A 25,417-nucleotide genomic window follows, 5' to 3' on the forward strand; every position below is an offset into this window, starting at 1 on the left:
CAAGAGTAAAGATAATGTAATCAAAAAGGGAAGAGAGGAATTGGATTCGAGATGCGAGTGGCGTCCCTTTCTCGTGTTTCTGGATAGCGCGACTGTGATTTTCAATCTGTGCAACAACTGCTACGGAAATCCATGCAATGTGCGATTTGATTCGTTGCGAATAAAGGATAGCATATTTGTTATGATTTGACAGGGCAAACTGCAAGTCTTGCAGTGACTTATGGTATAGCATATAGTACAAGAAGTTTATTTTTACTTCTTTATCGCTTGGATCCAGGGATGGCTTAGCGCTTCATGTGGTTTTAATCTTTCATCAGGTTCCCAAGTGAGACATTTACTGATGAAATCTCCAAAATCTCTATCAAGATTGTCATAGGTGGATCGTCTGAGTGCTTCGGTAAAGGTCAATGAATTAGGTCTTCTTTTCTTGCCTTTGGAGTTGATTGATTTACGAGGCTGATCGTACATGTCTATCAGAGAATGTTTCATAAGTATGTTTTTTCAAGAAATTCCATAGCCAACACATACCAAAAAATTGCTTTTTCCGTGTACAGCGATCCAAATAATCTTTGCTGGGCACACCCAATAGTTGCATGATGCACGCCAGTTGATCGGGCTCATTTTCGCCCGGAAACAATGGTTTCCCAGTATACAGCTCTGCCAATATACAGCCTGTACTCCACATGTCGATCGGTAATCCATAATCCAAACCTAATATCACTTCTGGAGCACGGTAAAATCGACTCTGAATGTAGGTGTAGACTTTTTCGTTGACATAACATGAGCTTCCGTAGTCAATGATTCGAATACCGCTTCGATCTGGCTGCTTCAACAGTATGTTTTCTGGCTTCAAGTCGCAATGAATGACATTGTGTTCACTCAGAAGCTTCAAGGATGTCAATATTTGAAAGGCGAATCTGCCATCTGGTGTAAGTATGCTGTATCTCCCAGCCCGCCATGAATGAGCTTACCTCTTGACCAGTCCCATGCTAAATCCTTGGTATGAGTTTTGCTGTAGAATTTCATACAAATTAAGACTCAAGCACTCAAACACAATGCACAAATGATCCCTAAAGTAGAAGCTATCCATCATTCTGACATTGTAATGCTTATTCTTGGGGTCCTGTATGCTCCAGATATAAGTTAAATAAGCGTCTTTTTTTACAACTTTAAGCTTACCCATTTCATCAGCTTTTCCAATATCCGCACTTCTGTCTGTGCTTGTGCATGAAATCGCTTCTTATTGCGGATAATCTTGACAGCCACAAAACCTTGATCACCTTGTATCTTGTGATCCTTGCATTTCACCACTTGTCCAAACGACCCCTTTCCCAAGCTCTCGACAATTTCGTAGCGATAATTCAAGTGATCTTTCACGGCAATATGATAATCACCCTTGTCGTCATCATAGCCATAGTTATGTGCTGTTTCGTCAGTGGAGGCCTGATGCTTTTTGGCATGTGAGCCAACATAGTAAATAGCTGGGTAGCGCATTATTTCTGTTTTTTCAAATGGCGATAGGAATGGTCTGTACTTGTTCAGCGCAGCTATTCATCAAGTGTTAACTAAGCATACATAGCCAATGTATAGTGTGAACTTACTCTTTGCACTCATGACCTCTGTATTACCATGCTCCTTCTTATACTCATGAATGACTGGTTCATTAATCTGTTGTTGTTGCTGCTGTTGTTCTTCATTTTCTGATGGAATACGGACATCTACCAGGCATTGTAGTCTGTCATGTATCTTGTCCATTCGAGCATCATGCGAGGCAGTGCGGCTGATGCCAACAGACGCAATTCCGTTTGCTGAATGCTCATCTGTAATATCATCCGGTTGGCTGATGAGACCTTGTGCAGATATCAGATTGGCGCTGAGGCGTCTTGAGTTTTCCCTCTCCTTATCTAGCTGGTCTTGCACAATGTCGTTTGTAGGAAATGAGGGTCGTCTAGTGTAGTGTACAGATATCTCCTTTCTGGGATTGGATGGCAGTCTTTTGATGGATTTGGGTACAATCACCTCAGGTTTTCTTAATTTAGTGGCAAGAGTTGTGGTTGTATTTGGTGGTATATTTGGCACCTGATTTATAGCAGCAGCAGATCGGGTGACAACCGCTGGTTCCTGAATCTGGTGTGGTGTTTCATCTTGGCCGTTTTTAATGTTGGATGGCTGCTGTTGTTGAGTGGTAGTTTTAGGCAATGGGATTCTCGTATTGGAGCTACATGGTTTGATGGACGTCTTTTCTAACTGTTGCTGCTTCATCAAATCACCAATTATGCTGGATTGCTCTGGATATGCCTATTAAAAAGTAAAAGTGTGTGAGAAAGTGAAAGAGAGAAAAAGAGAGGGAAAAAAGGAGCATTCATTTCAGTTTTGTCCTTGATCCCACCCCCACCCCCTCTCTCTTTTTTTTTTTCTGCAATATTTACATGATGAGCTCCTTTTTTAGAAGGTATTATCGTCGGTGACAAGGTCAACAGATCGTCTTTGGAATTATCAATGGCAGGCATCATCTTGTTAGTGTCGCGCACGGGTGATATCAGTGGATCAAATTCAGCCAGTTCTCGATTTGCTTTGCCCAGTTCTCGAGGAACAGGTTTAACGAGTCTAGCTATAGATGTATGTCGAACACGTCTACCAGGCGAAGAAGGCGGTGTAGGTCCAAGTTGAATAGCGGGTGCTGAGGCGACAGTAGTAGGAGCAGTATGAGTGGTGATGGCAGTTATAATAGTAGGTTGATTCGTTATGCTTGTATGTATGTTGTCGGTTGAGAGAGGTGTATAGCTCACTGGTCTTCGAGGTGTAGGAAGTCGAGTAGGCATTGCTTTGCCACCACTGGCCTTGGTATCCATGACAGGATTGCTGTTGTCTCCAATGCCTGATGCTACTGATTTTGTTGTCTTTTGCAGTGGATCAAACTTGTGTAATGATGTATTCAGAGGTTTATTGTTACCGTTCTTGTCCAGCAAGTTGACATTGCTCTTGTCATTTTCAATCATTATCGAGTCGCGAGATTGCTTCTCATCAATGACGTTGGGTTGAACAGAAGGGTAATCCGTCATATCTAAAAGATTTACTGAATCACTTCTTCTTTTGTCTGGATCTGATGAGTTGGTTGATGCTTTTTCTCCTTGGTGTGTCGTTCTCCCCCTTCCTTCTTTGTCTGCTTCCTCTTCAGTGGTAGAATCGAGATAGCTGATACGGTGTTGAGCATCAAGTAGATGACTATGATCAGGCATTCTTGTATTGAAGGATGCATGTCAATACAATCACATGGGTACTAATTGTGTGCATGCTTTACCTATAATTATTTACAAATGTGGAATACAGAAAAAGTTAAATGTGGTTATTTAGATAGTGATATAAATGACAATAAATAGCGGGCAAGACTACAGCAACCACGTTAGTAAGCAATTTACCAGAGTGCGATATCATCTTACATACTATTTGCAAGCAGTATAACGCTTTTCCAAGGTAATATGACGAAAAAAATTCAAAGAGCAAGGAACAAGAAGAAAAGAGAAAGAAAAAGGATCCTTGTTTTATGCTGTTTTAAACATTACTCTCAACATGCTCTACACTACATACACCTCCGTTTCATTGACCTTGCTTATCCTCCGTACTCTAATGTGTCAGCTTGCATATATCCTACATTAAATACAAGGCGCAGGAGTATAAGAATAATCAAAATTAATAAAGGGGAGATACCGTGTTAATGAGATGTCTCATCGCTATCAACCAAATAGGTAACATCCATAGGAATCGATCACTTTTGGATCTCATGAGAAAAAAAAAAAAAAAGCAGGGCACAGACATTTCGTATTATATAATTACGGCAATCCTCTGCATTTCCTCAAGAATAATGTGCTTTATGCATAGAGGCGTTGGTGTGCAATGATACTCAAATTGTTCCAAGCGCTGATCCTCTTCATATCCTAAATACCCCAGGTTTTATACACAGTCTTATTAGGCATGTGGTGTAACCATTAAAAATCTCATAAACTCGTCATAGGCGGTTTAAGAGGCTGCATTTGGTATACATCTACCAGTAAAAGTATGAAGCACAACCAAATTTAACAGCCTCCAAGCTCTGATATCTTGACATATAGACTCTTCAGAGCCGCCGTAATGACGCCAAGCAATTTCTCTCGTCACGCAGTAACTGTCTGACACCTTTGCTCGACTTTTTTCTGAATCACCAAAAATCGACTCCAAACCATGAGGGGTACCTCATAGTTTTCATCGAAAATCAAACAATCGCGTTTTTGACTCCAAAACTGAAGACTTTTACTATATTATATATTATAACAAAGTATTGCTATCGATCTAAAGCAACCTCTGAAACCACTTTTGTCAGGCTTTCATATGCAAAATCTGGCTATTTTCGCCAAAAACCTCTTTTCATATTTCCTGATATTGCTCACTGGTTTCATTCAAATCATCTAACATAGGCACCACCACTTGATGCGCCTTGAAAAGCACTCCAGAAGTGCATTAGAAAGTACGAGATGATCATCGCATCTTACATAGTCGAATATCATAGAATAGATGAAAGAAGTCGAGAAAAGACGAAATTTGTCCAATCTCGAACAGAAAAAAATAAACTGAGTTTGAATCAATTTTGGTGGTGGCATTGCTGATGGCTGACCTAAATGCCCCTCTGCTGATGACAATGATGATTGCGATGCTGATTAAATGGGGACAATGAAATTGAAAGGACAATCGCTTAGCCCGTATATTCTCTTTTGCTTTTGTTGAACATTTTAATATCTGAAAACGCCAGTCAACCTGGCTTACCACTAAAATATATGTAATCGCAACTTCCTTGTCATGATTTGCAGTACTTCAACACTAACCAATCTATCTCGCTACGTTCTATGTCGGCATCGCCTTGCGGGCTCTCGCTGAAGACATTTCAAATCAGGTATAATAAAATCCTGGTACATCAAGTAGATTTTAATTAATTAATTATTAGTAAAAGAAATGTTATATCAGAGCCACGAGGAGAGGAGGTATCTCCCTCAGTATCCCTTTAGTTTACACTGATATCAAACGAAGCCTATTATTAAGACAATATGAGAGAAAATTCAAGTTTTATGCAGCATTTTTACATCAAAATAGCCATTTTCTGATAATAGAATTGTCATACCATTCGCTGCTGCTGATGCTCTTAATAAGATGGCGACATAAACCTGGTCATAAGTAAATACAGGACTTGTGCAAGATCTACAGCGATTTTTTTTTGAGATATTGTCATTGCAAAAGACAGCTTTATGAGGCAAAGCTCCCCAAAAAATTATTTGGGCTAATTAATTGTGTTTTCAACTCCATTGTCCCTATTTAATCAGTATCGCAATCATTATTGTCATCAACAGAAAGGTATTTGGGTCAGCCAGCGACAGCGCTATTGCCAAAATCAATTCAAACTCAGTATTATTATTTTTTATGTTCAAGATTGGACAGATCTTGTCTTTTTTCGACTTCTTTAATTTATTTTGTGATATTCGACTATATAAATCGTGATGATCACCCTATGCTGCCTAATACATTCTTGAAGTACTTTTCAAGGCGCTTCCAATGGTGCTAACTGTAATAAGTGTTTTGACTGAAATGATTAAGCAATTTGGTAAAATATGAAATGAGGTTTTCAGCAAAAATAGCCATATTTTGCATATGAAAGCCTCATAAAAGTGGTTTCAGAGGTTGCTTTGGATCGAGAGAAACATTTTGATTCAATATATACCATAGTAAAAGTCTTCGTTTTCAAGGCAAAAAAAGCGATCGTTTGAATTTCGATAAAAACTTTTTTTTTTTTTTGGTGGATAATATTAAAGACTTTATTAGTAATCTGGCGCCCAATAAAGGCTTTAAATGTATCAAAATACGAGACAAGTGTATGTGAACAAAGTGACTTGCAAGAGAAAACTAGAGTGATAATAACTACATAACAACTATAGACGGAGGGAGATGTTTGTCCCAACACAAACTACCAGGCGAAACCAGACCGGATAGACTTCAAGATTGTAACTTCAGCGGAGATAGTTTTAATGGCTATCTCTCCGCGCGGGCACCCTTGTGTCTCGATTGCGCAGCTCACGACTGAAACGCTTCAGGTGCGAAAACCACTCTGACAGCGACCCCGAAGGGCAATTTCGATAAAAACCATGAGGGGTACCTCAAGGTTTTTGGTCGATTTCTGGCCATGTTTTTTGGATCCCCAAAAAGTTGAGCAAAGGTGTCAGGAAGTTATTACTACTCAAGTACAATTGTTTGGCGTTATTCCGGCAGCTCAGAAAGGTCTATATGTCAAGATATGAAGGTTTGAAAGCTGTCAAACTTGGTTATGTTTTTGCTTTATAGCTATTATTTACGCGGCATGAATCACATCTTTGGTAGCTGCTATTTACTGGAAGGGCAGTTCTGCTGCTTGTGCAACTTCCAATTTGAATAGAAGGTATACTGATTTTGGTAAAGCTAATTTATACAAATTTGAAGCGGTATGTTGCTGGTAATAAGCTTATTAACAGTGGAAATGAAAACCCGAATTTGCTGCTTGAATACGATGGTTTTGCACCTTCGCTTCGCTACGGTAAAATCCTAAAGGTTAGTATTGCCAAATGTTGGGTAAGATGCTTAATTATCATGATTTTTCGCCTTCACTTTGCTACGGTAAAACCACCTCATAGATCAATGTTACCAAACGCTAAATTAGATGCGCTATGTTCTTGGTAGATGTGCTTAGTACCTCCTCCAAACCGTCTCCCAATGCCGGTTTTGCCAGTAGTTTATTCATCTTGTACAGTACTCAATTCTTTAAATTTTTGAAATCTTCTCTATTTCTGCTAATTGTGCTTCATTGAAAGCTGCTCTTATAGATATTGTTTGTCTCAAATACAGGTAACAGCTTATATTATAAAGTCCTTCTTTTAACGCAGTAACATCTTTCTCTTTTGTAGTTGCTATTTTGGGTTTGCGAAAAGTGTAAAAGACATTCCAAGTGGATTCTACTGATTTCATTTTTCGAATCGTCAATAGAGGCGAAAGAAAGAAGACAAATGCCAAGGTCTATATTACTGGTATTATCTGTAATGAAGAGGATGGCGATGATGATGAGCAGAAAGACGATATGTTAGAGGCTGGTAGCCTTGAATTTATTAACACATACCAGCATTTAATTAATACCGCAAATGCCACTTCTGGTTCTTCAAAGTCATCAAGTGCTGCTGGTCCTTCAAAGTCGCCGTGAATTCATTGCGGCAGTATTAACACGAGAAGGGGGCTGTGATTGCCAACAAGCAGCGTAATTCATGGCCCTGTCTCGATCTGACAAATAATATAGAGAACACCCTGATTTTATTTTATTGGTTTTTTCCATACGAAAAACGTATCATTAAACTTAGATTTAATATAAGAATTATACATTACTAAGCCTTTTTTCAAAGATCTTCCACCTCGCTTAATCTGATAACGCCGCTGAGTTGAGATGATCGACAACAATGGTCAAATGTTGATAACCTTAATTTTATGAAGGTTAATTTCAGGGTAAAAGGCAATAAAGAGTATTAATTCGCATACCATGGCCTGATATGCTGAAAGTTTATTACTTATATGATACAATACTGTAATATAGGAAAGCCAGATGGCTTCAGTTAAGCGGTAGGGGCGACAGTAAAAGGCTTCTCGACCAAGAAAAAGAACATTGGAGTAAAGATGCCCATTTCACCACCGGCAACTAAATTATCCGCAGCAGCATTCAACAGTTGAGATGTCTCCAAAACACCAGAGGGAACCAGACCAAACTTATCAAGGAACGTCATGAGTGTATTGGTATAGGTGCGACCGATTGAAGAGCGCAGGAAACCGCGAAATCCACCATCAGGAGCCTTCAACGTATTATACCAAGGGTTAGTAGCGCTATCCACCTCGCCCATATCGCCTTGCTCTAAAACCTTGAACCCAACAGTTTCCAATGCTTGTATACATTGCTTTGTAGTATATAATTTCGAGATAGAATTACCCAACTCGATAGCATGTACAATTTTCTTCATTGAGACATCGCTTTCGTCATAGATATCCGTTGTGCACCACTCATAGCAAGCAAATTTACCACCTGGCTTCAATACACGATAGATTTCACCATATACTTGCTCAAGTCGAGGCGCATGCACTGTTGCCTCGACGGAAAAGACACTGTCAAATGTCTCGTCTTCAATGGGCATGTTGGTAAAATCACCTTTGATGAAGCTTGTGTAATTTGACAATCCGTATTTGAAAGAGTATGCTTCACAACGTTGTAATTGATAGGCATTGTTATTGATACCGGTAACATGAGCACCATTGGATGCCTTGACTACTTCCCTGAGGGGACCACCCACGCCGCATCCCGTGTCCTGATAGATTCCATCAGTTCACATAGTACTCGTGGCAGCGTTTATAAGCCATCTACTTACCAGCACTTTCATGCCCTTCTTCAATCCCAATTTTAGGGCTAAATAAGCTTCATGGCGGTTGATGTTCTCTTTAAATGAGTCACCTAAGATAAAATAAATTAGCAAATAATCGTACCGCCATCTTCTGTTAAGACAAACCCTTGTATAATTTTGCAAAATGGAATGATTGACCCCACCCGTACTCATAGAAATCAGTTACCAGATCGTAAAAAGAGTTGGTCATATTCTGGGCTTCATGACGTCTTTGCTCGACATCCTTTTCGTTATCTTGAAGGTTGTCTGTATCTTTCCAGTTTTTATAATAAGCTTCAGCAGTATGTTTATTCAACTGAGAGTCCTTTTGGGTTACTTTTTTAAAGAAGCCAGACTCTTCTAATACAAGGTCGCCATGAAGCTTGCGCATCGTTTTGATTTCTTCTGAATTTTCGTTGTTGTTGACAATAGACATGATGTTGTGTTAAAGAGAGCGAGACATTGACTTTTTATTTCTAGATTGATGGTTTTATATATCCAGGATTCTGGATGATTTAGATAGCCGGCTCAAAAGCTTGCCGTAATTTATGCGCTGCTTTCGATTTAGATCACCTCAAGACAAGCATTTGGTTTTCTACAGATTTGCGCTCCAGTAACACAAGACAATTTAGGAGAATGGAAATAGGGGAGGGGGAAGTCTAATTAAAGTCTCGTTTTCTCTCAAGTCGCTTGCTCCCTTTCCTTACTGCTGCTTGGATTCGTTGCTATCACCTTTGATACTAGTGATGAAGAGCTTACATCTAATACAAGTGATTCATATCTGGAACGCATTGGTCGGCTTGATCTTGTTTGGCTTACTGATTGGGGTGTCGACTCAAATCAGGTCTTTTATTAATAATGGTTCAATTCTCGCAGGTTTTGGTGAGTTTGAACACTTGATACAAAAGGACATCATCGACTGATCATTTGGTATCATGTCGTGTATAGGCAGCTTCACTACATTTGCCTATCCAGCTACGTTTGTGTATATGCTGATACCAGACATCACAGCCACTGTGTATAGCATTCTTCTCGCCTTTGATTCAAGCCCAAGATACAAGGCCTGGTTGCCATCCAAGACGATGCGGAGCACTATTATTTCCTTTACAGCAGCTGTACTTCTAGCCGCATTGCTGCCTGTGTTGCCGGGAGCAGATGTCATGGCGGATGGATCTGCACTGGATTGCTTGTGGACAAACTATATGCAATGGAAGGTCATTTACAATGATCCTGTGGCTTTTCCTTGGGTAACAGGCATGGATAAGGGCTGTACAATGTTCAAAGCTGCTGATGCCTTTTGTTGGATTTTGGCGATTGGTTGGATTGCTCAGTCTATATTATACATGCGCGCTGCTCGTCAAGCTAAATCGTTTGCCAAGGAGTAAATGTAGGAATGGTAGATGATGAAGAGAGAAAAAGAAATAAAAGAAACACGAAGAGGGCATTGTCATTTAGACAATAAGCTCAATAAATCTGCCTGATTTACCCCTGGTATAGTGGAACACTCGCCCTTACCATCACAAAGATCAGCGGACATGCTTTGCTGCTCTGATTGCGCAATGGCATATCAAGTGTGCGATTGCAATCATTTATAGTGATGGCCTCTTGACGAATCTATAATATGGGGTTCAAGCGGTTGCAGTGTCTTTGCTTGACATGTATTCGACACCACACCATGCTGGCCATCAAAGCAACGGTTTACAAATTGACAATGCCTATAATGGTTGGCAGATTTAAATAGCATTCAGTCCGATAGCCGGATAAATCCCCTTTTGTGGGCACTATAAAATGTTTACGGAATACATCGGGCCCTAAACAACCATGTTTACAATACCAAGCGTCATAGCCCCAACTTTCTTTAACTTCTTCATGCTTTTATACAATATATATAGACTATACAGTTAGAATGCCTTCATACGTAACAGACGCCAACCTTTCGAGCTATGAGCTCGCATTCTGTGGAGGCATGGCAGGCGTCGTGTCTAGGTAGTTTAATGAGTACAAGATGCTGATTGAATCTTTACCTAACATGTGTCCACAGAGTTGTTATTGCACCTCTAGACGTCGTCAAAATCCGAATGCAATTGCAAACACATAGAACGCATTTTCGATTTCATCAGAATCGAAAGAGAAATACAGCAATCAAATACAACAAGATAACGCAGGCGTTACGAACTATATTAAAAGAAGAAGGAATCAAGGTAAGTAAAATTGGCACATTTACCCCGCATTTTACCCATACATGCAATGCTTTCCATACACAGGGGCTCTACAAGGGAAATATGCCAGCCGAGTACCTCTATCTATCGTACAGTGCAGTGGAATTTTGGGCGTATAAAGAGCTGGAACAAATCATAGAAAAGATTGATGCCAAACGGACATTGCCGCACACACTCAAGACATTTGGATGCGGTATGATCGCAGGTTGTGCTGCTACAGCAGCAACATATCCGTTTGATTTATTAAGAACGAGGTTTGCTGCTCGAACACCACAAAAGGTTAGTTATATTATGCTCAGCGCCAAATATTTTTGATCTCATTTATTTATACAATTTTAAAGCAGAACACAAGTGTTGCACGAGCTATGGCTGATATTTATAATATGGAAGGTGCAGCTGGTTTCTACAGAGGATTATGGCCTGCCATCATTCAAATTATGCCGTATATGGGTCTGCTGTTCTCGAGCTATGACATTTTTGCAAAGGGGTTCAAGAGTCTACGGGTAAGCGTGTGTAGATGTGCAGGATGTGTCGCCATGACAACCAACATGTTGCTATTTACAGGATCAGCAAATACTATCTGCAAGTTATAAGCCGACACATGACATGATAAGTGGAGCATTATCGGGATTCATTAGTAAAATCGTGGTTTATCCGTTTGATCTCGTCAGAAAGCGACTGCAGATGGAGGGATCTCATGCGACATCAGCGAGATTGCGGTCATCTTGGTGGGGATGTTTGACGAGCATTGTTCGACAAGAAGGTGCTTTGAGTTTATATAAGGGTCTTGCGCCTTCGCTCTTGAAAGTAGCGCCAGCAAATGCAGTTACTTTTATGGTGTTTGAAGAAACAAAAGATGTATTATTATGGTTCAAAGAGCCAAAAGATGACCCTTTATAGTTTATATCCTATGTAGTACCACCTTGATTTGAAATTTTTTTTCGTTTTAAAATGGAGGATACACACACGTTTCCATTTTTTGTTTCCTCTTTCCCCTTCTTTCTTTCTTTTTCAATACTTTTTCTTTTTCTCAACTCGCCTTTGATTTTCTGCTATTAATCTTGTATATTCTACGGTCTGTAGTATATCGATATTTATTGGAAAAAGAGCAAGACCAGAGCATTTCTTTATTGATACCACATAGGCTTGGAAAGGAGCAAATAAGCACTGTAGAAAACGAGCAGGTTAGATAACGGCCCTGAATAAAAAGACACTTTTGTGTAGTTTACCAACTTACCATATTTCCTGAAAGACTATTCAGCCCCCCTAGTTACATTTTCACAAAGCCAAAAAGATAAAACAGAGCGACCAAGGTTCAACTTATTCCCAGGCACTTGAAACAGAAATACCGAGCCATAATTATTTATAAATAAGATGACGGTAATAGAAACCATACACAATGTTGCATGCAGAATCAAAATCTCACTCAAACACTTCAGATTTCAGAATTGGAGGCCAAGATTGAGCATAGCAGAACTATGCGAGACAAGTTCATTCAAATGAGACCCTTATTGAAGGATCGAAATGTGATTTCAGACTGTGAAACTCAGATCAAAGAATACCAAAAGTACATTGATTACTTTACTGAGGAACTGCACCGGCTCGAGGCAAAACAAGACAACGCTTCGGATTCTGGTTCAGAGAGCCCAGTGGCGCTTCAGCAGCAAAATCAGCAACTGCAAGCTCAATCCGAACATCCGCCTCGCACTAGCTCCATGGCAACAAACCCAAACGATGTTACCGTAATTGCCCCTAGAAAGAAGGATGACAAGAAAAAGTACTCCAACTTGGGTAAAACACTAGCAAAAGCACAACGACACTGATCAGACACTAAAACTATAAATTAGACTTATTAATGTCAGAAACTCCCTACAACAAGCCCAAGGTGTCTCTCAAACTACATGAGCTGGAGTACAAGCTGGATGTCGAAAAGACTGTATTGAAGGGTATTCGAGGTATGGTAGATGTGATGGAGCGCAACCCCTCTACAGATCGCAAGAGTCGTACTGAGGTACAAGACAAGATGTCGGAAAGTCAAGAGAAACTTGGTTTGTTGAATTCTGCCTTGAGAAAATACAAGAGTCTATACATTGGCGAAGGTGGCGATGAAGATGACTATGGTAAGGAGAGAAATTGTCTTTGCAGGCAATTATATTCTAAACTAATCTAATGTTGTATTGCGCAGAACTGGAAACACCTCCTTCTGCTCGTTTGCCTCCTGGTTTCCGAAGACCCGTTACTGGTAAACTGCAGCTGGAAATTTTAGAGGCTATGGAATTAGCACATGCTCCTACTCGTATGATTCGTTCACCGGCTACTGTAGTGTTGGTCAAGATCGATAACCAAATTGTATTCCGCTCAAGACCTGCTCGCAATGACAAATGGAATGAACTGTGTGAAACGCATGTCAACAAGGCTTCCGAAATTGAAATTAGTGTCTATGATCAATCGACCGAGAAATCATTGCCTATCGGTTTCTTTTGGCTCAAAATCACGGATATCACCGAAGGTCTTCGTAAGCGTAAGATCCCTCAATGGATGTTGGCTGAAGAGGCTCAAAAGCTGCGTCATGATGCCGATGGCAATTCCATCATGGACAGAGAAGATAGCAGCGCTACTCTTCACCCTGTTCCTCCCGTGCAAGTAACTCAAAATGAAGGTGGTATTGAAGCTTGGTTTGATGTGGAGCCCGTTGGTAAATTGGCGCTTCGACTGAACTTTGTCCGTGCAGATGGCAACCGTCGTCCTATGGATAAATTGGGCCGTGCTGGTGCTGTCCGTCAACGTCGTGAAGAAGTGGTTGAGGTCAATGGCCATCAATTCTTGGAAAAGAGATTCTACAACGTCATGAAGTGTGCGTTGTGTCAAGAATTCTTTGTCAACAGCGGTTATCAGTGTGAGGACTGTGAGTACACCTGTCATAAAAAGTGTTCCAGCAAAGTTGTTACCAAATGTATTGCCAACTCCAAGGATAATGTAAGTATACAATACCACCAGGACGAGGAAGTAGGCTTTTTAATGCGATTGATAGGACTCGGATGAAGACAAGCTTAATCACAAGATTCCTCACCGCTTCGAACCTATTACCAATATTGGTGCCAATTGGTGTTGCCACTGTGGTTACATGCTACCTTTGGGATCTCGTGGATCTAAAAAGTGCTCAGAATGTGGTATCACTGCTCACACTCGTTGCGAGCATTATGTACCTGATTTCTGTGGTCTAAGCATGGAGATGGCCAATCAAATGTTGGCTGAAATCAAGGCAGCTGCTAAGCGCAAAACACTGGAAACCAAAAATAGCAGTAGTCGTATCTCCAAGGACAAGATGGAGATGGCACAGGATGGCCCTCTTCCTGCTCTGCCTCAACAACAGCCATCATCTGTGGACGATGAGCTTAGTTCTCGACTCTCTTCATCGGTCTCATTAGCTCCTCAAACACCTCAAAAGAGCCCTATTGTTGTGCCACAAACTCCACCTGCCATGTATAATCATAATGCACCACTTGCTCAGCAACATCATTCGCAACATTCGCCTCAAACACAGCACCAACCACAACAACCTTACTATTCACCATCGCAATCGCCCATGAGCATGCCCCAACCCTCTAGAATTTACCCTCAACAGCCCATGCCACCTCAACAGCAACAACAGCGCCCTCCACAACCTCCTGCTCATGTTCAACCGCACCATCCCCAGCAACAGCAACCTCCTTATGGCTACAACGGTCCTCCTGTCAATGTTGACCCCAGATACCAACAACATCAACAGCAGCAACAGCAGCAAATGTATTATCAGCAGCAGCAGCAGCAGCAGCAACAACAGCAACAACAGCAACAACAGCAACAACAAAATAGACCCTCTATGCCTTATAGTCCATACCAGAACCAGCACCCTTCCATGATGGGTAGACCTCAACCTAATCCCAACTATTCTCCCGTCTATCAACAGCAACCACCTCAAATGCAACAACAACAATCTTCATATGGTGGCATGGCGCCTCCTCCTAAGCAACAGCAGCAATTACCACCACCACAGCACTTGCAAAAGCAGCCAAGTATGATGCAGCAAAAACGAAAGGTGCAGTTGGACAACTTCAGTTTCTTGGCTGTGCTTGGTAAAGGTAACTTTGGTAAGGTCATGCTGGCCGAAGAGAAGTTTGACAAGAAGCTGTATGCTATCAAGATGCTCAAGAAGCGATTCATTATTGACAATGATGAAATTGAGAGGTGAGTTTTGTGGCCAAGTGATGATACATAGTATGGCGGATATTAATGGTAGTGTATGACAGTGTTCGTTCAGAGAAACGTGTCTTCCAAGCAGCAAATCGCGAACGCCACCCCTTCTTAATCAACCTCCACTCAACTTTCCAAACAGAAACCCGTGTCTACTTTGTCATGGAATACGTGAACGGCGGTGATTTGATGTGGCACATTCAACGAGGCCAATTCTCTGAGAGAAGAGCTAAATTCTACGCTTGTGAAGTCTTGTTGGCATTGGAGTATTTCCATAGTCAAAACATCATTTACCGTGATCTCAAGTTGGATAACATCATGTTGAGTTTGGATGGTCATATCAAGATGGCTGATTACGGTCTATGTAAGGAAAACATGGGCTATGGTAAAACTACGGGTACTTTCTGTGGTACGCCTGAATTTATGGCGCCTGAAATTCTGAGGGAACAAAACTATGGTCGTGCTGTCGATTGGTGGGCCTATGGTGTCTTGATCTATGAAATGTTGTTGGGTCAATCTCCTTTCCGTGGTGAAGATGAAGATGAAATCTTTGACGCTATCTTGGAAGATGATATCTTGTATCCTATCAACATGTCGAGCGATTCTATTTCCATCTGTCAGCAATTATTACAACGTGAACCTACACAAAGATTGGGTGCTGGTCCAGATGATGCTATTCCCATTAAGCGTCATCCCTTCTTCCGTGGCGTCAACTGGGACGATATGTTGGCTAAGCGTGTACCTCCTCCCTTCTATCCTACTATTTCTGGTCGTTTGGATACCTCCAACTTTGATGAAGAATTTACCAACGAAACACCTGCTTTGACTCCCATTGACTCGAATCTCAACCGTGTTGAGCAACAAGAGTTCCAAGCCTTCTCTTATGTTGCTGATTGGGTTACTGGATAAAACAAGTCGTCAGCAAACCACAGCATACTCCCCCCCCCTTTTTTTTTCTTTTATTACTCATGTTATTACTATTCTTTCCAAAACAAATAAAACTATTCTTCACAGCTACTATACTGTATATGTCAACTGACAGCTGCTGATTATAATCTCATAAGTGCATGATTTAGATCATACTAAGAGTGGCCCATCTGAGGATTTTATAGCAGGGTCACTCTGTTCCTGTGTGTATTCACTGGCATTTGATCAATAATGTGAGAAGCTATCTTCAAGATGTATACGTGAATATCCCTTTAATATACTAGATTCAAGCATTTTAGCTGTCGACTGCCACAAGAAATCCTACATAGATAACCTGCAACTGTGGATATAACTCTTCTACGATGCTTTACGTCTGTATCGATGAAAACAACTCATATGTGGGCAGGGAACCTACTAACATAACCTCTTACTGCTCCAAAATACGCAAAACACAGAGTACTTTAGATACACTTGAGCCGTGATTTCTTGTGTTAGAGGCTGTTCCAGAGTGCCAGAATAGTATCAAACGATTGCTTTCATCTAGCACTAACTCCCTGACACCCTTGCTCAGCTTTTTGGGGACCAAAAAAACATGGCCAAAAATCGACCAAAAAGCATGAGGTACCCCTCATGGTTTTCATCGAAAATCAAACGATCGCGTTTTTGGCCTCCAAAACGAAAATTTTTACTATGGTATGTATTACATCAAAATGTTGCTATCGATCCAAAGCAACCCTTGAAACGTCGTTTGTGTAACTTTTATATGTAAGTTTTTGACTTTTTGGCAAGAAACCTCATTTCATATTTTCTGTTATTGCTCGATATATTTATTAAAAACATCTACCATAAGCACCATCATTCGATGCGCCTTGAAAAACACTCCAGAAATGTATTAGAAAGCATTAGATGATCATTGCATCTTACATAGTCGAAATTTGCAAAATAGATCGATTGAATCGATTTTAATCGAGGTTTGGCCAATCTGAAGCAAAAAATGCTGAACGGAAGTTCAATTTTTTTTGGCGGTGGCGGCGGCTGGAACAGTAGCAGATGAAAGTCAGGTATTATCCAAACCAAGGCATAGCCGTAAATTGCCAGGTACTCGAAAGAGAGGTATTATTGAAATCGCCACTACGCAAAAAAAAAAATCGCTTTTATATCTTGATATGCATGAATCAGAAGAATGAGAGCAGCTAATTTTATTTGGATCTATCCAACACTTCTTTTTAATTTTAACTTGCTAGAAGAAAATCCTGGATTAATACTTTGATTATTGACTTGGGCAAACTGATCTGCAGTATCACTATAGCTTCTATTCAAACTTTTAGCGTTGGCTGTTGATTGATGATGTTAGATTTTCAATGAGATGAATTTCTGAATCGTAATGATGTTATAAATCAAAGAATAGAAGCCTTGGATCCAAACAAAGACAAGTTCTATCGTATTTGAAACCGGCTGTCAATACAATGTAAAGCTATTATAATCAATGGACTTGGCTCATAATAACGAGATGCATTTTAATAAGTCTTATACTATGTATATTAAACGAAAGTCTTTGAAAAATTTGATTGTCTGCTTGAACCCTGCTAGGTTATACATTACAAATGGACGACCAAAGCAAAGTAAAGAGAGGAAATCCGAGTCTGCTTATTGCCCCTGACCTTACCGCACTTAAGGCGAGGCACACTGTTCTGGAGGAAAAGAGCAGATTAAACGAGTAACAGTGTCAATCACTGTGCAAGATGTACTCGCAAGCCAAGCAGTATCTGACTGGAGCACGAACAGACATTTAAACAAAATGTGCATTTAGGCATTTCCTGATCTAGTTTCAGAAATCTGGAGCAGGGTGTAAAAGTTTTCATTGGACATGTTCTGCACTAATACCAGTTACACAGTGGCTTGCATGAACCAAAAGCTTAATACGATGGCTGCTTTTCGTGTCAAAACCATAATGCTTATTTTACAATGTCACAGTTTTTTTTTCTGACAATTTTGATTGAAAAAGGGATCAAATTTTTCGATACTGCAAAGGGCTCTTCTTTCCTAATTCACACAACACTCTATTCAGAACTATAAACACAATGGGTTCCTCCAAGATTACCAAGAAGACAACCAAGGTTGACAAGAAGACCAAGGTCTCAAAGAAGGCTGCTCAAAAGGAAGAGTCATCTAGCTCCAGCTCCAGCTCCAGCTCCAGCAGCTCTGAAAGCAGCAGCTCTGATTCTTCATCTTCTGACTCTTCTTCCGATGAAGAGGAGGAAGTTGTCGAAGAAAAGAAGGTTGTCGTTGAGGAAGAAAAGAAGGAAGACTCCTCTGATAGCTCTGACAGCTCATCTGATTCATCATCTTCATCTGATGAGGAAGAAGAAGAGGAGAAGGTTGAGGAAGAGTCCAATGACAAGAAGAGAAAGGCTGATGCCGAAGAAGAACAAGAGGCCTCTCCCGCCAAGGTTGCCAAGACCGAGTCCGAGGGTACTTTTACTGTCTGGTGTGGTGGTATTAGTTGGGAAGCTACCGATGCTGATGTCAAGGAGTTTTTCAGTCAATGTGGTGAGATCTCTGATGTCAGAATCAGATTAGACAATGCCACTGGTAAGAACAAGGGTTTCTGTCATATCGATTTCACTACCAAGGCTGCTCATGATGCCGCCCTTGCTCTCAGCAACTCTGAATTCATGGGTCGTACTATTCGTTTGGACAGTGCTGGCGATGGATCCAACCGTCAAAGAACCAAGGATGAAAACTATGGTCCCAAGTCTACCAAGGTCTTTGTTGCTAACCTCAACCGTGATTATGATGAAGATTCTCACCGTGCTGCCCTCACCGAGGCTTTCAGTAAGTTTGGTACCTTGGTTGGTGATATTAGACTTCCTTTCAACAGAGAAGATGGCTCTCTCAGAGGTATTGGTTATCTTGAATTCGAAACTGCTGAGCAAGCTGATGCTGCTGTCAAGGGTATGAATGGTGTCGAGGTTAACGGCCGTCCTCTCCGTACTGATTTCTCTGGTGCTGATGACCGTGAACGTGTTGGTCGTGGTGGTTTCCGTGGTGGTCGTGGCGGTGGACGTGGTGACTTCCGTGGTGGTCGCGGTGGACGTGGTCGTGGTGGCCGTGGCGACTTCCGTGGTGGCCGTGGTGGTCGTGGTAGATTCTAAATTACATCTGAATCAATAGTGCTATTAGACAACATTTTGCTTTCGTTCCCCTTATTATAATCCTTATAGTTTTTATACATTTTCACGCAATTACGTTCATTTCCAAAATCTTTTTCATATAATATTTAGAGTATTTTATATCAAAAAATAAAATTGTAACATATTAAATCACAACTAATTATGCGAGTGTGTGGATATGGGCATTGTTTGTATCAGCTGTGTATTTTTCACATCCACCTGGTACAAGAAATAATGCTTGAGGGAATACATGAGTTGCTTATGATGATCCTGAGAGATTACTCAAGATGGAGATAGGTAGATACAGCATTAAACCACCAAATGGAAACATAACCACAGTGATAGTCCAACCCAATTTGAAAGCTATGGACCTCGATGATATGATGGCGCTATAGATGATCCACAAATCCAGTAACAGTATGAAGGCGCCTATGATAATTGGCGACTGTCCGGCTACGCCTTTTGCTCTGTTTGTCATTTTTAAAAATGTTGTTGTATATGAAGATAGTTAAAAAGAGAGGGATGGAGAAGAAGAAGAGCAACCAAAAGACGGAATCATGCAATAGCTATTTACATACGATAAAAAAATAGCAGGATTTTTTTTTATTTAAATGGATGCTTTGTACAACATGTGCTAAAAGCCATCATGATAATCGTTTAGTAAGATTCTTAACCCTTTTTGAGGTAACCAAGCTTGCTTTTTTCGATTCAACACCACGGGAGATGAAAATGTAGCTACTTCAGGATTGGATGCTCGCTTTCGTATAATCCGATGCTTGTAGCGATCCTTGATTTCGTCAGCGTTGGATTTGATGTCGAGCGAGTTCAAGACATCCTCTGCTTCTGGTGAAAGCAAGAGTCGTATTCTGTTGCTAGGCTCCTTTAATGATTGTATGGTGCCTTGCGCCTGTTCAAGCATACTGGTATATTCGCGCATTCGTTCTGCCATATGGCTTACATTGCCCTGGTGCTGTTTTTGATAGTTTGCAATGGTGGTGAGCCGACCTCGTAACTGACCTGTCTCATACACAACCTGCAAACAGTAGGCGTGTGTGTGTGAATATTTGCGTTTATGCATAACAAAACACCCCATCTCTCAATACTCACAGTGGCTAAATTTGTGTGGATGTGTCGCATCGCCCGCGTTGCATGCACATCTGATTCTCTTTGGTTATTTACAGCTCTTTCTAGCAAGACTTGGAGGTTGACATTGACTTCCTGCGTTGCTGTCAACCCTTTTTCGATTTCACCTACCCACAAGATTGAGATGGGTGTTACATAATGACATTTGGATGATAAAAAAAACTTACGAACTCTATCTTTTGAATGATTCAGATCAATCTCCATACCATCCATTTGTTTCGCTAGACCGTTCATTTCAGTCCTGAACCGAACAATGTCCTGTCGCACTTGACTGATTTCCTTCAGGAACTGGTTCCTGTCTCTAAACGAATACTCCAGATCTTGCTCTGCATCATCATCATAATCGTCTCGTTGGTGTAGCAGATGGCGGTTGTTGCTGTTGGCAATGGGTGTCGAGTAAGAAGTACATAGCTACATTTAAGGGATTTTATCGCTATAAGTCTCCTAACATGTATTATTCCTCCTTATTCCTCTCAATGGCATACCTTTTCACGATAGTAGTAGCGGTGTTCCAGGTCTGGTTCTGCCAAGTGCAAATGGTTATTATGCGAACTCAGGACACATGTGAATCAAGTGCGTACCTGTTATATGTCGCATTGCCCAGTTATTCTCAATACAATAGGAGGAGGACTTTGAATCACAAATAGACAGCTTTTATGGCTATTAATGTTTTTTGTATGAATTGGGACAAACATGAGTATGTACCTGAGCATTCTCGTCGAAATTCATCTACTTTTTCATGAATAACTACTAGTATAAAATATTCTTTAAATCACCTCAAATTTATATAGTGTATTTTTTTCTAGAATAAAGGAAGGGATTTAATTTAAAAAGAAGGAAGAAAGAGGAAAAAAAGAGATTACAAAGTGCTTTCCTTATTTTTATATGTGCATCTGTACAACCTAATTTGCTGCACTTGACTCTAATGCTACTGCAAATCATAGCATTGTCAAGTCTACGTCACATATCATAGATTAAGGAGATGTGTATTTTCTATTACAATGAATATAATGGCTCCACTGTCAATTGAGCACATTTTCATAAAAATGGCAATTGATCAGCTCCCTTGCATTGTCTATTTTCAGCTTGTATAAGAAGGATTTGCCTGCTAAAATGGAAATATGCTGGGCATTCCAACTTGTGACCTGACCAAGAGGCTACAAGGTGCTTCTTTGGCTCGCATTGAGCAAGACACCTATATTTAGTTATCGCGTGTTCTTTTAGAAATGAGGCCCCCTTTTGATAGAAATACATTGTTATTATCATCGCATCAGCTTGGCCTCTGATAATGATGATACTGAATTGCATCTATCCTGTTTGAATTCTCCGGTGATACCAAGGCTAATGCAACATTAAACAAGGTATAGAGACCAGGTCCGCACATGGCGACCCTTATCGCTACTATATATTTTCCAGCAAAGACTATATAAACAACGTGCACCCTAACTTTCTTTTTAATGACACATGAACATCCTTTAATAGGAGAAATAGAAACAGGATATGCACTAATGGAAACGCTATCTAGAAACCGAACACCAGAAAGATGATGCCATGATTTTCTTCCAATGTCTAGGGTGAAGATGGGTAGAAGTAAAAAGTAGCTTGCAATGGAGATGAAATGGTAATATCAGTCGTGTTGATTATAGTAATAGAATACGGCCGAGGAAGATAATCGGTAGTACTATAATTTTCAACTTTGAATGTTTAATTGACACTCTTAGTGTTTTCCGTTCTGCAGAAGAGTGGATTGCCATGGCGATCCAAGTGATGATGGCTTACTCGAGTTTTAGAGCGATCGATATTGTTTAATTTTTCTAATAAATCAACATACTTACTTCTAGTGTAATGCTTACTTTGACTTAAAACCGTATCTACAAGAGGATGTCCTACAATAATTATGATACTCATATAATGCTTAAGTGGTTTCCCTCAATGAAATCCAAGAGCGCAGCTACATTTTCACCAAGAACGCTGCCTAAGGCTGCTGCCGACATCACCTGAGGTCTAAGTGTCCGATTCCTACATCATCGAAAGACGCCAAGAGGTATTCCATGAAGATACAGACAATAAAGCTCTTTATTTAAGCATCATTTCACTGACAATCAATGTGCTGGTGCATTCCTATCCATCCAAAGGCCAAAAAAAAAAAGATCAGTTGTCCTTATTAAAGAATAAGTCTTTACACCATTCATATCAGCCATATATATATATAATAACATTTGTAAGTATCTGTATCTAATAAAACCAAGACGTTATTGCTATTGCTAACCGCCTAGGCGCGTCTTCCTCTTAATCTACAAACAAGTGTGGTACTAACATGTATGCGTATTCTTGTGTAAGACTGACATTATTTGGTCATACGATTTATGCAGTAAAAAAAAAAAAAATAAAGGTAATTATCAAGAAACATGTGCATTACTAATTTAGATAATTCTTTATTATGGCCTATAACCACGTTTTCCCAAACTATCCATTTCATCTCTTCTCCAACTTGCCCTGATGATTCGTTTGCAAATGTACGCCATATACTTTGCCCTCTTCGAATGTTTCGTTGCAGAACCTACATACAAATCCTTTAGACCTATCAAGATTAGCAGGATTGCATGCTGGTTCCAACGCCATCTTGTGAATTCGGCGTAAATGATCTCTGTATATAGCTCTTATCTCATAGGACCTGTTGCACGCTTTACAGTGATGCAATGGATCGTCCGGATCTGGCTCAATATTGGGGTCTGGAATAGAGGGGCTGCGAGTGAGCTGAATGCCATGGTAGTTTTGACAGTGTCTGCGGTACGAGATGGCATCCTTGTATTTCTTTTTACAGATGCGACAGTAGAAATAAGGGTCATACACATTAGGCAGTACTTCTGGTCGAACATCAGCCGTTTTGACAGTGAATGGCAGCGGTTGGAGTGCTGTCAATTGCATTTTGTGAATATGCTTCAGGTGATATCGGTAACTTGCTCTTGAGTGCTTTTGCACGTTGCAGGCACGACAGTAAAAGCTTTGATCATCGGGATCAGGTACTAAAGAGAAAGAATGAATTCAACTTGTCTTTTACGCATAATACATGAGATACTTGCTTATAGTAGGCATAACCATGTCCGTATCTTCGCTCTTAATATACACCAGCTCATCATCCTCGGTTTGATTTGTGTTCAAGGCCTGAAGCGCAGTCGCTGTCGGTTGAGGAGGCGCCTCTGTAACTGATGATGATTGTCCGTTTGATTTTTGCGCCCTGGATTTGGGTTTAGGTTTGGCCCTAGGTTTACGTTTTGGTAGTTTTCTGACAGAAGCTCCCTCTTCTTTGACTACAACTTCCCTCTCCTTTCCTTTGACTGATGAGCGAGAGGCGTTGTCGCCATCTGAACGTACTCTTGATGGATCCTCTGGTTCAGTGGATTCAGGAGGCATAGTAGGGAATTCCCATTGATCCCTTGGAATCACCGGGAAAGCTAACCGTGTTTGCCAGCCTGTCATCTTCATTTTGAGACGATGTTATTCTTTTGTTTGATGTAAGAAGAGAAGCTAGTGAAAACAACGCGGCGTAAACAAACGATTTAAGGAGACAATTGTGTGTGTTATGATGCTGTGTTTTAATCGACAAGAGCAGCATAATGGCTTGATTGCTTTTACTTTATTGCTTCATTGATGCCTAATTTTTTGACTTTTTCTATTAGCCCATTCACCGAATCCTGAATGATTTTATCGTCTGTTTCTACATCGTTCATGCCTATGGAGGCTAATTTGTCTGTAATGGAAGATATCGTGTCGCTCAACTCCTCGTCGGATTGCTTTGAGAACAAAAAGTCTGATAATCCATGGTAGCCTGATGTGTCGTAGGACGGTAATCCGTAGGTAGTGATGTGCTTGTTTGCTAGATGAGACACCAACACTTGAGTTATCTAGCGGCCATGGTTAATTTCCTTCCTCTCTAACCGCCTCAGACCACGTACCTGTTTCACATCATCATATTGACTTTTCGCACTCTCTGACATCCATTGAATCTGATCATCCTCTATATTGTGAATTGAATGTTGAGCATGTCGGAGGTTATCTAACTTGAGCTTCGCAAGAAGTAAGGGTGTAAGTCGAAAGGGATCTGAAGCTGGTATATTTACACCTATGCCAATGTGAATATGAATCCTTTGAGAGCAGAACACTGTTTTTCAAACATACCAACCTTCGTGTAACAGCATAAGTACGCATTGATGATTTCCAGCAAGCACAGCTAAAGCATAATAGATTGCATTTAGTATTCCTACCTGCCTTGTCTCTCCTCCTGCTTCCCATCTCACTCACCCATATGTATTGGCTGTAAACCATCTACATCCCCCACTCCATTGTTGACATCGGAACCTGCTTTGATCAACAATCTGGCTATCGCTGTTGCATTTTCAAAATCATCCTTTCGCCCGCATGCTATATGTAAAGGTGTCCGTAAATATTTATCTCGAATGGTATCTGGATTGGTTTCTGGCAGTGCTTCTAATAAGGCTTTGACTGTAATAGAGCCATGATTAGCCTCTACTGTTCCACTGTGCAAAAGACACTAACCGTCATTGGGTGGTTTTCTTGCGCAAGCATCAAGTAGAATAGAATCGGATGGTGTTAATTGGAGTAGATCACGTAGTCTATCAGCTCGTTTGTTCTTTCTTATTTGGCATGACTTTGTAATACGATTCTGCATATCGCTCTTGTCTCCCAAATACTATGTTTCTGTGAATAAAGAGAAAAAGGGAAGAGAAAGAAAAAGAAGAATGAGCCCTTTTGCTGAAAGTTTTCCTATGGTCACCCATTGAAAGCCAGATCACAAGAAATCCCATTGTTTCATGATGGAGTGGCAGATTGCTTGCAGTAAGATCCAGTGCTGTCATCACATGCCATCTTTATTACGAGTGAGGCTACTGTTCCCCAAAAGCTGTCAAACTGCCAAGGTACACAGTACACAAAGATAGTTGAGTTATGTTTGATGAACACAGCGGTTGCATCTTCGCTAGCCAAAATGCGAGAGCCTTACATATTTTATCAGTGTATTTGAATCAATCGATTATTGTGAGCTCCTATGATATCTTAATGTCAATACCAAGCGAAAGAATAAATCAGAGAAACGATGAAATAGTGGTCTGGAGGACTTTGCGTTTACTGAATTCGTATAAAAGGGTAGTATCCTGTTATCAATAGCATTCATGCTTCCATGCCTCAAACTATCCTACTGATAGACACTAGCGTTTTGTATCTCAACTCTCTACTATGACGC

General features: G+C 40.6%; 10 protein-coding genes across 10 annotated transcripts; 4 read left to right on the forward strand and 6 right to left on the reverse strand.

The window, feature by feature from the left end:
• Window positions 1-252: 252 nt before the first annotated feature.
• On the reverse strand, window positions 253-3,239 carry ATC70_005651 (uncharacterized protein; the record flags this gene model as incomplete). Its single annotated transcript, XM_064824936.1, has 6 exons — window positions 253-470; window positions 529-917; window positions 972-1,123; window positions 1,180-1,547; window positions 1,602-2,298; window positions 2,430-3,239. The coding sequence occupies 6 exons, from the start codon at window positions 3,237-3,239 to the stop codon at window positions 253-255; spliced, it is 2,634 nt and encodes an 877-aa protein (XP_064680313.1).
• A 4,410-nt stretch (window positions 3,240-7,649) lies between these two features.
• Window positions 7,650-8,898, reverse strand: GLO2_2 (Cytoplasmic glyoxalase II; the record flags this gene model as incomplete). Its single annotated transcript, XM_064824937.1, has 3 exons — window positions 7,650-8,390; window positions 8,451-8,533; window positions 8,589-8,898. 3 exons carry the CDS (start codon window positions 8,896-8,898, stop codon window positions 7,650-7,652), a joined length of 1,134 nt encoding a protein of 377 aa, XP_064680314.1.
• Window positions 8,899-9,397: 499 nt separating this feature from the next.
• TRR1_1 (thioredoxin-disulfide reductase) lies at window positions 9,398-9,847 on the forward strand (the record flags this gene model as incomplete). Its single annotated transcript, XM_064824938.1, has 1 exon — window positions 9,398-9,847. The coding sequence occupies one exon, from the start codon at window positions 9,398-9,400 to the stop codon at window positions 9,845-9,847; it is 450 nt and encodes a 149-aa protein (XP_064680315.1).
• Window positions 9,848-10,368: 521 nt separating this feature from the next.
• On the forward strand, window positions 10,369-11,581 carry KHA1_1 (K(+)/H(+) antiporter; the record flags this gene model as incomplete). Its single annotated transcript, XM_064824939.1, has 5 exons — window positions 10,369-10,448; window positions 10,504-10,663; window positions 10,727-10,960; window positions 11,023-11,184; window positions 11,246-11,581. The coding sequence occupies 5 exons, from the start codon at window positions 10,369-10,371 to the stop codon at window positions 11,579-11,581; spliced, it is 972 nt and encodes a 323-aa protein (XP_064680316.1).
• Window positions 11,582-12,087: 506 nt separating this feature from the next.
• Window positions 12,088-15,823, forward strand: ATC70_005655 (uncharacterized protein; the record flags this gene model as incomplete). Its single annotated transcript, XM_064824940.1, has 5 exons — window positions 12,088-12,472; window positions 12,529-12,801; window positions 12,867-13,657; window positions 13,713-14,908; window positions 14,971-15,823. 5 exons carry the CDS (start codon window positions 12,088-12,090, stop codon window positions 15,821-15,823), a joined length of 3,498 nt encoding a protein of 1,165 aa, XP_064680317.1.
• A 2,099-nt stretch (window positions 15,824-17,922) lies between these two features.
• ATC70_005656 (uncharacterized protein) lies at window positions 17,923-18,996 on the forward strand (the record flags this gene model as incomplete). The annotated part of the gene is made up of 1 exon (XM_064824941.1): window positions 17,923-18,996. One exon carries the CDS (start codon window positions 17,923-17,925, stop codon window positions 18,994-18,996), a length of 1,074 nt encoding a protein of 357 aa, XP_064680318.1.
• A 652-nt stretch (window positions 18,997-19,648) lies between these two features.
• On the reverse strand, window positions 19,649-20,754 carry ATC70_005657 (uncharacterized protein; the record flags this gene model as incomplete). The annotated part of the gene is made up of 5 exons (XM_064824942.1): window positions 19,649-20,047; window positions 20,122-20,264; window positions 20,325-20,568; window positions 20,643-20,680; window positions 20,739-20,754. 5 exons carry the CDS (start codon window positions 20,752-20,754, stop codon window positions 19,649-19,651), a joined length of 840 nt encoding a protein of 279 aa, XP_064680319.1.
• A 1,878-nt stretch (window positions 20,755-22,632) lies between these two features.
• Window positions 22,633-23,085, reverse strand: ATC70_005658 (uncharacterized protein; the record flags this gene model as incomplete). Its single annotated transcript, XM_064824943.1, has 1 exon — window positions 22,633-23,085. The coding sequence occupies one exon, from the start codon at window positions 23,083-23,085 to the stop codon at window positions 22,633-22,635; it is 453 nt and encodes a 150-aa protein (XP_064680320.1).
• Window positions 23,086-23,214: 129 nt separating this feature from the next.
• On the reverse strand, window positions 23,215-23,643 carry ATC70_005659 (uncharacterized protein; the record flags this gene model as incomplete). Its single annotated transcript, XM_064824944.1, has 1 exon — window positions 23,215-23,643. The coding sequence occupies one exon, from the start codon at window positions 23,641-23,643 to the stop codon at window positions 23,215-23,217; it is 429 nt and encodes a 142-aa protein (XP_064680321.1).
• Window positions 23,644-23,789: 146 nt separating this feature from the next.
• SYG1_1 (Xenotropic and polytropic retrovirus receptor 1) lies at window positions 23,790-24,847 on the reverse strand (the record flags this gene model as incomplete). Its single annotated transcript, XM_064824945.1, has 5 exons — window positions 23,790-24,062; window positions 24,114-24,280; window positions 24,341-24,388; window positions 24,460-24,660; window positions 24,715-24,847. The coding sequence occupies 5 exons, from the start codon at window positions 24,845-24,847 to the stop codon at window positions 23,790-23,792; spliced, it is 822 nt and encodes a 273-aa protein (XP_064680322.1).
• Between the last annotated feature and the right edge of the window lie 570 nt (window positions 24,848-25,417).

This window comes from Mucor velutinosus, assembly GCF_035048745.1.
Source record: "Mucor velutinosus strain NIH1002 chromosome Unknown tig00001544, whole genome shotgun sequence".
NCBI classification, from domain to species: domain Eukaryota; kingdom Fungi; phylum Mucoromycota; class Mucoromycetes; order Mucorales; family Mucoraceae; genus Mucor; species Mucor velutinosus.